A 12,181-nucleotide genomic window follows, 5' to 3' on the forward strand; every position below is an offset into this window, starting at 1 on the left:
GACCTCCCGGGGTGCTCGTGCCACGCTCAGGCGCCCCGCGCCGCCCCTGCTGCCCTTCCAGGCGGGCTGGCTTTGCCTGAGTCGAGACAGTCGCGTCCAGTGTGGACTGAGGCCCTTCCTCTGCTTGCAGGGTGGATCACTGGAACAATGAGAAGGAGCGGCTGGTGCTGGTCACGGAGCAGTCACTGCTTATCTGTAAATACGACTTCATCAGTCTCCAGTGCCAGCAGGTGGTCCGGATAGCGCTCAACGCAGTAGATACCATTTCCTACGGAGAATTCCAGTTTCCCCCGAAATCGCTCAACAAGTAAGTCTGTTCAGAGTCCGGTATTCCTGGACGTAAGCGCCAGAGTGGACCTTACAATTCAGCCCTTTTAAATCAGCCCTCCAAGTGGTGTATCTTCTCTGCTATTATCTATAAGCATAAAGGCCTCAGCTCCAAATATCAATGGGAAGTTCCTTAAAAAGAAGCGACTTCTGGGCAATTGAGTGCATTAAAAGGAAATCTGGCACAGAAGGCAGCTATTAGGCTTGTAGTAAAAAGATTTACATGAGTTCAAGATGCACTGAAGTAGAGCCCAACGTGATAAAAAGGAACTTGGATGTTCTTCACGTAAAGGCAAACTCTGCATTTTTTCTCCAGCCAGGGACAGATGCATGACACATCAACTCTTGCTCTGGCTAATTTTTTAAAGAGAAAAGGAGGGTCCCATTTTAATGTATAGATACCATTAAAAGTTAGACAAATTTGGAAATATTTAATGACCAACTAAGGAGTTGATCTTTTCGCTGTAGGATAATTTTCTGAAATGTGAGGAACCTAGACATTACTACAGTCAGTGAAGCTGTAGAACTTAGATTTTTGATGGAGAGATTTGGGTGGGGAATTCAGGAAGCTAAAATAAAAATTTTAGCTTTTGGTTAATATTTTTATTTTAAAAATAAATAAAAATAAATTTATATTTAAAAATAAAATGTTATTTTTAAATAAAATTTTAACGAACATTTAATATGACATAAGGGAAAGGAAGGTTACACTTGCTTTTCACTCATTTGGATAGCCTATCTATCATTATTCCCTCTTTTTTTTTTTTTTTTTTTTAGACAGAGTCCCACTCTGTCACCCAAGCACCAGTTGTACAGTCTTGGCTCACTGTATCCTCCACCTTCTAGGCTTAAGTGATCCTCCCACCTCAGCCTCCCAAGTAGCTAGAACTACAGGTGCCTGCCACCAAGCCCAGCTAATTTTTGTAATTTTTGTAGAGATGGAGTTTTGCTAGGTTGCCCCAGCTGGTCTCAAACTCCTGGGCTCAAGAGATCTGCCATCTTGGCCTCCCAAAGTGCTGGGATTATAGACATCAGCCAGTGTGCCCAGCCAGTATTCCTGTTTATTAGTTTTTAATCATGTAAAGATTACTAAAATGATACATTTAATAACCAAAATATATTTAATTTGTCATATTTATAAGTACAGTATTTAAAGCAATTGTTGAGATTGAAGTTACTATTAAAAACCACTAGCCATTTTCCATTGTGATATGTCATAGGTCTTTTCTGTAAACGTGAAAGTGCTTTTTGCCGTCATCCTCTCCTAACTGATGAGACTGTCAGATTGTCCATGGGAGCACTGTGGCCTGCCATGCTAAGTCTGGCTATTTCTTCTGACTTTTCAGGCGAGAAGGTTTTGGGATTCGAATTCAGTGGGACAAGCAAAGTCGTCCTTCCTTCATAAACAGATGGAATCCCTGGTCTACCAACGTGCCCTATGCCACTTTCACAGAACACCCGATGGCTGGCGCAGATGAGAAGACAGCATCTCTGTGCCAGGTAAGAAGACAGGCATGTAATAGCCACACCCCCCGCAGTGACGGACACCCCCCCCCACAGTGACAGAAACACCCTCCCCAGTCACAGAGACACTCAGGTCTGCACTGTCCGGTGGCCACGTGGAGTTGCTGGGCACTTGAGACGAGGCTAGGAACAGTCAGAGAGGAAACTCTCATTTTAGAGTTTATTCCCTACGTTTTCAGAAATTCTGGTTAATTTATGTTAAAGTAGCCCTGTGCGGCCAGTGGCTGCTGGTCAGCCTAGCTCTGTTATGTGACCTCCTGATGGTGATCTGGGTGGAGAAGGGCCCCCACTGGGCTTCAGAGAGCGGCAGCAGACCCAGCCGTGCCAGATGGCCAGGGTGGATGCACACCAGGAGAGGAGGCCTCGGGGCTGGGGTTAGAGCAGAGCCCAGAGCCTGGCGGGGGTCCTGCACTTCCCCAGCTCTGTGCCTTGGCCTATTTACCGACCTGGTAGGTTGGGTGAGGGCAAAGCCACTCAGCCCCTGTATACAGGAAGGGTTCTGCAGGTGCTGGCTGCCACTGGCTACAGAAGAGCACGGTGGTGAGATTTCCACACACCTAGAGAGCTCCATGGGGACGAGAGTTGAGGGACTGCCAGGATGTGGCAGAGGCAGCCCTTTCAAGTGAAGGGACGAAGAGATAGGTGGCATTTGGAGGGATTTAAGTGTCTCAGAATGCTAATTTTTTCAAGTAATAGACGCTCTTATCTTGCTTGCCAGTTAAAGCTCCATGTTTTTCTCTCTTTAAAGTTGGAAAGCTTCAAGGCTCTGTTAATTCAAGCTGTCAAAAAAGCCCAAAAAGAAAGCCCTTTGCCAGGACAGGCGAATGGCGTGCTGATCCTGGAGCGTCCCCTGCTCATCGAGACCTACGTGGGACTCATGTCCTTCATTAACAACGAGGCTAAACTAGGCTACTCCATGACCAGGGGCAAAATAGGCTTTTAGCTGGCTGCATTCTGGGAGCTCCTCCCGCTCCCGAGAAGGCCAAGGGATGTGGGGGCTGGGGGACTGGGAGGCTTGGCAGTCTTCATGCTGCCCTGCTGCCGGCTGGAAGGATGGAGGTCTTTTACCTTTAGGGATCTCAGCACAATTAGAATAGTGAAGTGAATTCTATCTATTTAATTGGATATTGGACTCTGCTAATACAGGCTACAGACAAAAGCCAAAAGACTGTCGCTGTCTCTGTGCTGCTGGTGTTTCATCCTCTGTAACTTCAGTTCTGGTGTTTTCCTCCAGTATCTACTTGGCTTCTTGCGGTTTTTCCCACCCCTGCTGGCCCAGCACGCAGCACCCACAGCACGCCCCTCAGCGCTCGCACAGGCTGCTGAAAACGGAGGCACCTGGTGCCTCGAGTGCCTGCAGTTGCAAGTATGTTTACACTTGGTGTCCAGTTTTGTATTTTAAAATGTTCCATTTGTACTTCAGCTCATCTGCAATCAGCCAGCAGACCAGTTGACTAAGACCGGTCTGTACCTGTGGGCCCCTTGATGACCCGCTGCTCTTTTGGAAATGGGTGACCTGAAGTCACACTTTTTCCACAATTAACCCAAGTTGTGTTAATACTTCAGGTCTGTTTCCCAGACCCAGAAAGCTTTACAGAAAATCATTTTAAGACAATTTATTAATTTGAGAAAGTCACCTTGACAGTTCTTTGCACACAGGTTTTACAACTCTGGATTCTGAGTTTGGATTGTATTCATATTTAAAAGGGAATTGGGTAGTTTGCTTTTTGAATAATGCACTTTAAAACAAGGAACCGTGTCAGGCCAGCACAGTGGCTCACGCCTGTAATCCCAGCATTTTGGGAGACTGAGGCAGGCAGATCGCTCTAGCTTAGAAGTTGCAGAGCAGCCTGGGCAACACGGTGAAACCCCATCTCTACCAAATATACAAAAAACAGCCGGGCGTGGTGGCACGTCTGTGGTCCCAGCTACTCAGGAGGCTGAGCCAGGAGGATTGCTTGAGCCCAGGAGGCGGAGGTTGCAGTGAGCTGAGATGGCGCCACTGACTGCATTCCAGCCCGGGCAACAGAGCAAGACTCCGTCTCTCAGATCCTTATGAAGCAGCTGATGCCTGCCTTGATTCCGCAACAGCTCCAGCCTAGACTCGGGGCTTTGTCCAAGTCTCGCACTAAACATGCCTGGGCTTTGATGTGCCTGGAGGATTTCCCCACAGGGACCCACGCACCTCCCCGTATCTACACAGCTTGCTCATGTGGCTGGAAGCGCTGTTGATAAGTTTCACGCGCTGGCTCGCCAGCTCTCTCTCTAGACTTGTAGCTTTAAGCGAACGGTGTGGTGTGGGTTGAGTGTGGCCACCTGCGGGATGTGCAGGGCTGCCTCGGAAGCTGGCTGGGGACTCCAGCCTCTGTGTTCATAAAGACATTTAGAAGTGGATGGATGTTTTTCCTTTTCTGAAGTTGGTATTAAAGTAGGTGCAACAACCAAGAAAGTGTCTCTTCCCTCTTTGAAAGCCTGCCCCATTTCTGCCAGCTCTGTGGGCCTGTGGGCCTGCTCTGCCTGTGCCACGAGGACTGCCTCTCATAACAGTGCTGAGTATGGTTCTCTGCAGAGAGAGATGACGGTATGCAACAACCTAGGTTTGCAACTTTGAGCCCCCCACCTGTGGTGCCAGGCAAGCCCGGCTGCCTGCCGAGCACCAGCTGGAGAGACTGATGGGATGGTTCTGGGTGGTTCTAGGCACTTCTGCAAATAGCCAGGGTGGAGACCCACGCGCACTGGTTCTCAAACCAGAGTAGACGTGAGACTTTCTGAGGAACTGACTCAGTGGATCAGGGACCTGCAGCTCCGTCCTGAGGGGACTGGACCTGGGGGTGGCGCTGCGCTCAGGTGCCAAGGCTCCCTTCCCACACTTCAAAGCAAACCCACTGTGGGGAGGCTGGATGTGCCCCACAGAGATCCCCCCTTGTCTTAACACATCCAAGTAGAAAACCCAGAGCAGGCCAGGTGTCTGGCGGGAGCTCACTGGCCCAGGGCTCAGTTACTGTAGGGCTGTCCATCTTCCCTAAGACTGACCAGAGACTCGAACCTAGAAAACCTGCCTGTGACCTAAATGTTTCGAGAAGCAGTTGTATGAATCAGCAAGTATTTACTTCAAATAACAATAACTACAGTTTTATACCATACATATTTACAAAAATGCTTTGCTTTAGAAAAATAGAATCAATCACTGAATCCAGACCATCACAGGTGGAGAACTTCCCGGTGAAGCTCTGTTTTTTTCCACACTGGAAACATGCAGAGTAGCCCCTGTTTCTGCACACACGTTACTGCACCACTGCTACGTGGGGCCGCCCAGCTGTCTGCAGGCTGTGCTGACCGATGCCTCCGTCTCCAGGAAGCAGAGACAGACATGATCCTTGCTGAGGAGGGCCATCGAGTCTCCGCTTAAATGCCAGCACAGAGAAAGCACTGCAAAGTCGCCTAGAGAGAGACAGGTGGCCAGAGGATTAGAGCAGGAGAGGCCCAGATTCTGGGGGATGGGCACCCCCTTGTCCTGCAGGCCAGCACAGTGCCTGGAGTGACCCACATAGGCAGAGCCAGGGTGCAGCCCCAGAGCTGCCTCAAGTCAGGGAGCGGCTGCTTCTAGCCCATAAAGCTGAGGGCAGCAGGTCCCCTGTGTACCAGCCTTGAGGTTTATGCAGACTCTGAGGGCTGGAGACAGCAGCTGGGCTTCAACAGTTCAGCCCGTGTGACGCCAGACTGCACAGAGCAAGCCTGCCACGTCCGTGGCCTCGGGGATGTGCTCACCTTCCCCAGGCACCTGCACCGACATGCAGCCCGCTGGGGACCACAGGTAGAGCCTGCTGCCTCCCGTGCAGATGGCCAGCCGCGGCTGCTGTGGGTCCCACTGAAACGTGCGCACTGGGGACAGCTGCTCGAGCACCGCGAACAGCCTCAGCTTCTGAATGTCCCAGACCCAGACGGCATTGGGGATGTTGTCTGAGGAAGGAAGGACAGGGCACCGGTGTCATCCCTGCCTGACTCCTCTGTGTCACCCTGCCCCTCGGCCCTGCCCCTCTGCTCTGCTGTTGACACCACAGGAGGGGAGGGGAAGAACCGGTGGGGTGGGGCGGCTCCACCCTGCAGTCTGGGTTCAGTTAGGCCCTGCAGGGCTCCTGGCCAGGGCCAGGATGGCCGTCAGGGGCTGTAAAGGGCCCAAATGGGTTTCTTTGTTTTTGTTGTTGTTGTTGTTGTTGTTTGTTTTTTCAGCCCTTTACAAATGGAGAAACCTTTAACAAAAGACGGGCTGCAGTGTGCCCAGCCCTGCTTTCTACTCAGCAGAGCACAGCAAGTGAGCGAGGCGGAGGCCTCCTGGCTCATGTGTGGGCCTGCAGCTGCTGCAGGACAGCAGGCCCAGCACCTCGACTACTGCAGAAACATGGAAGGAGGTGCTGTGTCCAGTTGCTTCTACACCTGGGGCCACAGGACACAGTAAGGGGTAAGACAGCACCCGCGTCAGCACAACTGACCATTCCTTGTCGCCAGGAAGTAGCTGTCAGGACTAAATGCCAGCATTCCTATGCCGATTTTCGGGTTTGCTCTGTCGGTAACAGGTTTCAGTGTCTGTAGGGAGACTGGGACAGAGGCGATCTCATCTAGAACACCAACAGAAGAACATGCCATCATCACCCTTTCAGGAAGTACGTACGCGGCTGAGAGGCTGCTGTGCCTGCATCAGGCATCACGAACCCAGCTCCTCTGTTCAAAGGGGAGGAAAGTGCGGCCTGAGGGCAGGAAAAGCTGAGCAGAGCCTGGCAGCTGCAGCGAGGGGCCTGCCCACAAGTGCCCCAGGTAACAGTGGCACCATCACCTGCCAGGCCCGACTAGGTGGGGGATGGACCCCACGTGCCGGGGGCTGACTGGAGAGGAGCATGGACAGGTCCCAGCTACAATGTCAGCAGCTCCAACTCCTCGGCACTTTTCTGTCAACTGCCAGCATCTGAGTTCACAATCCCTTCCACCTCAGCATCGGTACCCTTAGAGTTTCTGGCTGTGGGAAAACCATCATCACAGCAGAGGCAGGGGCTGTGGAACAAGGGCGCCCCCGGGCTCCTGGGGAGCGCCTCCCGCGTGCCAGGCTGCACCTGTCCTCACCCGTCCTGAGCACACACCGAGCCCCGGGGTGGGCCCATCAGCCCTCGGGGCACCGTTTCCTCTACCTGCAACCTTCAGATGCCCTCGTGCCCCTGTGGGGTGAGTGCTTTTTCTGTGCCCATTTCAGTGATGCGGAAACAGACACATAGGAAATGCCCAGAGTCAAGAGGCTGCATCAGAATCGGGCCTCAAGCTGGAGACACCGCTCGGGAGCACCGCCGGCCTCCAGACGTGCTCTGAGCACCACCCACGGAAAAGTGTTTCTTTGAAAAACATCCCCCTCGGAGCTCCCGCTGTCAGATCCTGGTCTCCAGGGCTCATATTCAGTAACAGAAGCCGCGCATTCATGGCCCACTACGCAATTCAGACCTCAGTCAACCTCCAGCCAACAGGCTGAGGGGCACGCTGGCCGGAAGCACGGAAAGGAAAAAAATTTTTTTTTAAACATAAGGAACATCCGAAGTTTATCTGGACAATGAGGAATCTTGCATTAAAAAGGAAAACAAATGTCATCACAAGTGCTACTTACATTTACTCTCTGAGCTCGGGAGAGGGCCAGCCCCGGCCCCGGGGGGCGGGAAGGAGAGGCAGCCCAGCCCCAGCTGCGGGCTCTTCTCGGCCTCCTTATAGACCACCTGAAAGACACAAGGTGGCCACGCCCAGCTCAGGACAGGGACCCGGAAGATGAGGATAGATGTGGCAAATGCTTGTGATGGCACATGGTCAACAGGCGTGCACCTGCCATGACACCTGGTCCTGCTGCCACTGGGAAAAAGAGACGGAAACACGAATCCCGCAGTCTCGAGAGCTGAGATCACCCAGCCACCCTCGCTCGTGTCCTGCTGGGGAGCCCACCCTTACGAGACACAGGCAGCAAATGTGTGCCCTGTGATTATAGACGGGAGGCCACTGCAGCCACCATCATCCAGCAAGGGAACGGGCTTGGCCTTCTCCCCGTGATAAGGGGATACACAGAACACTTGCGCCAAAACAGCGGAGGCACCAGGAGCAGCAGACACAGACCTGAGGTGGGGGCATCTGTACCCCAGAGCCTGCCAAGCAAAGGACAGCGGCCCAGGCTCAGTGGAAGGCGGGCAGCCCCGCGCCCCTGAAGAGCCCCAGGTAAGGGAGTCACCTGGCCTGGTTCGTGCCTTTAAAGCTTGGCGCGCTCTGTTGCTGTGTGGCGAAGGGATTTGGAGAATGCCAGAATCGCAGGCAAACCTTCAGGACCTGTGTGGCCAGCTCTGCTCTGGCTCATCTGTCCAGATGCCCTGGCCTCCAGCCACACAAACCACTGGCCACGTCAGGAGGCCCCCTGCCTGAAACACCCTTTCTGCCCAGACACCGCGCGGCTCCTCAGCTCCTCCTCCTGGTCTGCACTTAAACACCCTCTGGGATGCGTCCCCGGCAGTGGCCCTTTCTGCCCAGACACTGCGCGGCTCCTCAGCTCCTCCTCCTAGTCTGCACTTAAACACCCTCTGGGATGCATCCCCGTCTGTGGTTGATCTGGAACGCCCAGCCCCAGCCACTCACTGGCCTCTTCATCGAATCCAAGCTGCCTTTCACTCAGCTCTGCCGGTTGCAGGTCAACACCAGGAGGGCAGCATTTGTCTCTGGCCCCCGACTGTCTTCCAGGGCAGTGCCCACTGCACACATGGATGAGTGGCCCACTCCTCGGGGCCCTTGCACTTCCTATTCCCTTGGCCTGGAACGTTCCCTCCCCGAACCCCTGAACATTGGTTCAGCATCTGTGCCTGATCCCTCGCTGGTGGCCACTCCCTGCCACCCCATGGAGACACCCAGCTCTCCAGCCCCTTCCCTGTCTCTCCAGCCGCACTCTGCAGGTGCAGGTGTCTGTCTGTTCTCCTCTGGCTGCGGCCCAGAGCACAGTGCCTGGCACGACAGCAGATGCTCAGTGTTTGGGGGCAGGAGACCCTGACCACTCTGTACAGCACAGGGATCTGCATCCAGGCAGACCACGAAGGAGACACCTGGGCTGGGGTGGCAGTGGCAGAGGACAGGCCAGGGCAAGGCCCACTTCAGACCCTCTGGACAGCGTGGAGGAGGAAGAACAAAGGCCAGGGCAGGGCCAGACATGTGAAATGTCACAGGAGCAAGTTTACGGTGATGGAAGTGCCCGGTTTAAATAATAAACCACAATCAAGAAAGCAAAAGCGAAGGAGCGGTTTCCCGCCGCCCTCCCCAGCAGCCTGCTCCGGCAGAAACACGTGTTGCAGACTTACTATCTTGGGATTATTAATGGTTGCAGGATGCCCAAACTCCGTGATCATTTTCCAAGTCACGTGATTAAGGATGCGCACCTGAGGAAAGAAGCCACGCACAGGTGAGGCAGGGCCCGGCCGGCTGGGCGGTCGGACTTCCTGAGTGCCCTGCACTGGTTCCCACCTTTCCATCGTAGCTCCCAACCGCCAGGAACTGACTGCTGGGGCTCCAGGCCACAGACTTGATGCCCAGGGACCACTCGTAAGCTCTGTACGCGGACAACAACCGGCCGTCCAGTGAGTACAGCAGAATCTTGTACTGCAGACGAGACATTTCCGTTAACGATGAACACGTCCCATTCGCCGGGAACACGCCACAGAGGTGGGTGCTGCAGAGCGACACTGGTGCAGACAGCACAAAGCTGGCAGGACTGTCCGCATGGCCGCGGAAAAGCTGGAACTGCCAGCTAGAACTGAGACAGTCACTGGAGAGGCAGTGAGAGCATGAGAAAAAGGGGAAATTGGGAGGTCAACCTAATGGCTCCCTGATAAAAGTTCAACTCGGCCGGGCACCGTGGCTCACGCCTGTAATCCCAGCACTTCGGGAGGCTGAAGCTGGCAGATCACTTGAACACAGAAGTTCAAGAGCAGTCTGGGCAACATGGTGAAACCCCATCTCTACAAAGAATACAAAAATTAGCCGGGCATGGTGGTGCACGCTTGTGGTCCCAGCTACTGGGGAGGCTGAGGTGGGAGGATCACTGGAGCCCAGGAGGTCAAGGCTGCAGTGGGCTGTGATCACACCACTGCACTCCAGCCTGGGTGACAGAGCAAAACCCTGTCTTTTAAAACAAAGCTCAACTCGTTATCTGAAATAAGATAAAGCTAACTATATTGCAGCAGTCAGAAAGCATGAAATTCTGGGAAAAGCTCTCAAAAGCAAACACGTCACCTGGCCATCTTCATACCTCCAAGCAGGAGTCCCACACTGCCAGCACACAGCCGTTTGGGGCCCACTCGATCCCTGTGAGATCCTGGGTGTCCGTATCAAAATGCTTCCAAAGGAAGTGGGGGCAACATTAAATTTGGAAAATATTTTCGTAATAATTGCATTTATAACTTATGTTCTTAATGCACTTAATTTTCTTATATAGAAATGGACAAAATCTCAACAGCTCTATCCTGGAAATGCAGGAAATCCCTGTGGAGCTGCTGCTAGGGCTGCACCCCCCACAGGTGCCAGCATCAGTGCCTGGCCAGCCCACGAGGGCGGCTTGGTCTCCCCGCACCTGTACTCACGTGCACTCTCCCCGCTCACCTTTCCTTGCCTGGCCAGGCTCACTCCTTTAGACCCAGCTCAGACAAGTCCCTTCCAGAGCACTGCCTGGGTCCTGGGTTCTGTGCTCTGACAGCATTCCAGAGGTTGCTGTACCTTAACGATGCATTGTGCTGGAATCGTGTTCACATGTCTGCTGTGGGGGCACCTGGGCACCTGGCAGAGCGCCCTGCCTAACGCAGGCCCTCAGCCAAGGTGAACTTCCATGTCCTCCCCACTCCCGACGTGGCACACACATGCGCAAACACCATCACATAGGACAAGGAAAAGGGCTCAAATGTGACGGCATCTTCACTTTAAAAACACCCGGGCATGTGTCCTTTTCACCAAGTCTCCTGAACACACAACCGGGTGCCGCTGGCAGCGATTCACAGTGTACCTGCCCTTTGTTAATACAACATCACCTTGCTCCATATCCTACCAAAGATCCCCCGGAATCTGGAAAAGGATCTACTTCACTCAGTCCCTCCACAGTCAACCAGGACAACTTCATTCCAGCCTGGGGGACGCCTTACCCGCAGGAGCTGCCAATCACTGCAGACGAAGATGCTCACGTAATCTTTGCAGTCGCGCCGTTCTGCCAGCGCCATGTAGCGGCCGTCCCTCGTGAAGGTGATTCCTGCGGGAAGAGGAAAATGCATTGAAATCAAGCGGCCACAAAATCAAGCAAGAGAAACCACAGGAGTAATTCAGAAGGAAGGAGGAGGAAGAGAAAGCAGAAGTGAAAAGAAGGGAAATGGCACAACGCCGAGCGCTGCTCCTCAGACAGGCGAGAACATTCTAGTGCAGAGGAGAAACCCCAAGGCACTGTGGCTTCACCCCTCACAACACAGTGCGTGCTGGGGGAGGGTTGTACACACACAGGAACTGGTTTGCAAGGCTCTGTGAAAAATACCAAGTGATGTGACCTCTGATTAATCACAAATGTGACTGAGAAACACAAGCCTTCGAATTCCCCCATGGCTAAGCTGCGGGACACCCAGGGGTACCTCCAGCTAGGCAAAAGGTGGCTGTTTCCTGCCATGTTTATTTTACCTTTGAATTTAATTATTTGGAAGAAGTAAACTAAAGATGAAAATGTGTGGCCAGGCATGGTGGCTCACGCCTATAATCCCAGCACTTTGGGAGGCTGAAGCAGGTGGATCGCTTGAACCCAGGAGTTTGAAAGGAGCCTGGACAACTTGGCGAAACCCCGTCTCTACAAAATATCAGCCAGGTGTGGTGGTGTGTGCCTGTAGTCCCAGCTACTCAGGAGGCTGAGGTGAGAGGATCACTTAAGCCCAGGAGGTCAAGGCGGCACTGAGCTGTGATTGCGTCACTGCACTCCACCCTGGGTGACAGAGCAAGACCCTGTCTCAAAAAAAAATCATAAGACGAAAATGTGGAAGAAACTAGTTGAAAATGTTAGACTCTATTTGCCAGTTCTGTATTAGCTTAAAAAGCCCAGGCCAGAATTCATCATTCATGAGTGAAGAGAATACCTCAAATGACAAAACCGTGGTGTCCACTCAAGAAATGTGTGTCTCATCTGGAGGGACGCTAATATTCCAACTATAAAAACGAGAAGCAAGAGTGTGATTGCATTTCATTCAAATGCAATTTCCAAACCGCTGGCAGCAACAGAGAAGAATGAAAGCATCATTTCAACCATGTAGCG

General features: G+C 52.9%; 2 protein-coding genes across 2 annotated transcripts in view; one reads left to right on the plus strand and one right to left on the minus strand.

The window, feature by feature from the left end:
• The window catches only part of TPRG1L (tumor protein p63 regulated 1-like), a 9,420-nt gene extending 5,124 nt beyond the window's left edge, over positions 1–4,296 (plus strand). The window contains exons 2-4 of the mRNA XM_011988452.1: positions 112–307; positions 1,674–1,827; positions 2,600–4,296. Coding sequence (XP_011843842.1) covers positions 112–307; positions 1,674–1,827; positions 2,600–2,794 — 545 coding nt within the window. The 3' untranslated portion in view covers positions 2,795–4,296. The remainder of the gene's footprint in view (positions 1–111; positions 308–1,673; positions 1,828–2,599) is intronic.
• Positions 4,297–4,935: 639 nt separating this feature from the next.
• Positions 4,936–12,181, minus strand: part of WRAP73 (WD repeat containing, antisense to TP73) — a 35,054-nt gene continuing 27,808 nt past the window's right edge. Inside the window, exons 5-12 of the mRNA XM_011988439.1 lie at positions 11,040–11,143; positions 10,157–10,243; positions 9,373–9,507; positions 9,210–9,287; positions 7,496–7,601; positions 6,342–6,467; positions 5,620–5,811; positions 4,936–5,292 (exon numbers count right to left, since the gene is read on the minus strand). Coding sequence (XP_011843829.1) covers positions 5,150–5,292; positions 5,620–5,811; positions 6,342–6,467; positions 7,496–7,601; positions 9,210–9,287; positions 9,373–9,507; positions 10,157–10,243; positions 11,040–11,143 — 971 coding nt within the window. The 3' untranslated portion in view covers positions 4,936–5,149. The remainder of the gene's footprint in view (positions 5,293–5,619; positions 5,812–6,341; positions 6,468–7,495; positions 7,602–9,209; positions 9,288–9,372; positions 9,508–10,156; positions 10,244–11,039; positions 11,144–12,181) is intronic.

Source organism: Mandrillus leucophaeus, unplaced genomic scaffold, assembly GCF_000951045.1.
Source record: "Mandrillus leucophaeus isolate KB7577 unplaced genomic scaffold, Mleu.le_1.0 Scaffold330, whole genome shotgun sequence".
Taxonomy (NCBI): Eukaryota; Metazoa; Chordata; class Mammalia; order Primates; family Cercopithecidae; genus Mandrillus; species Mandrillus leucophaeus.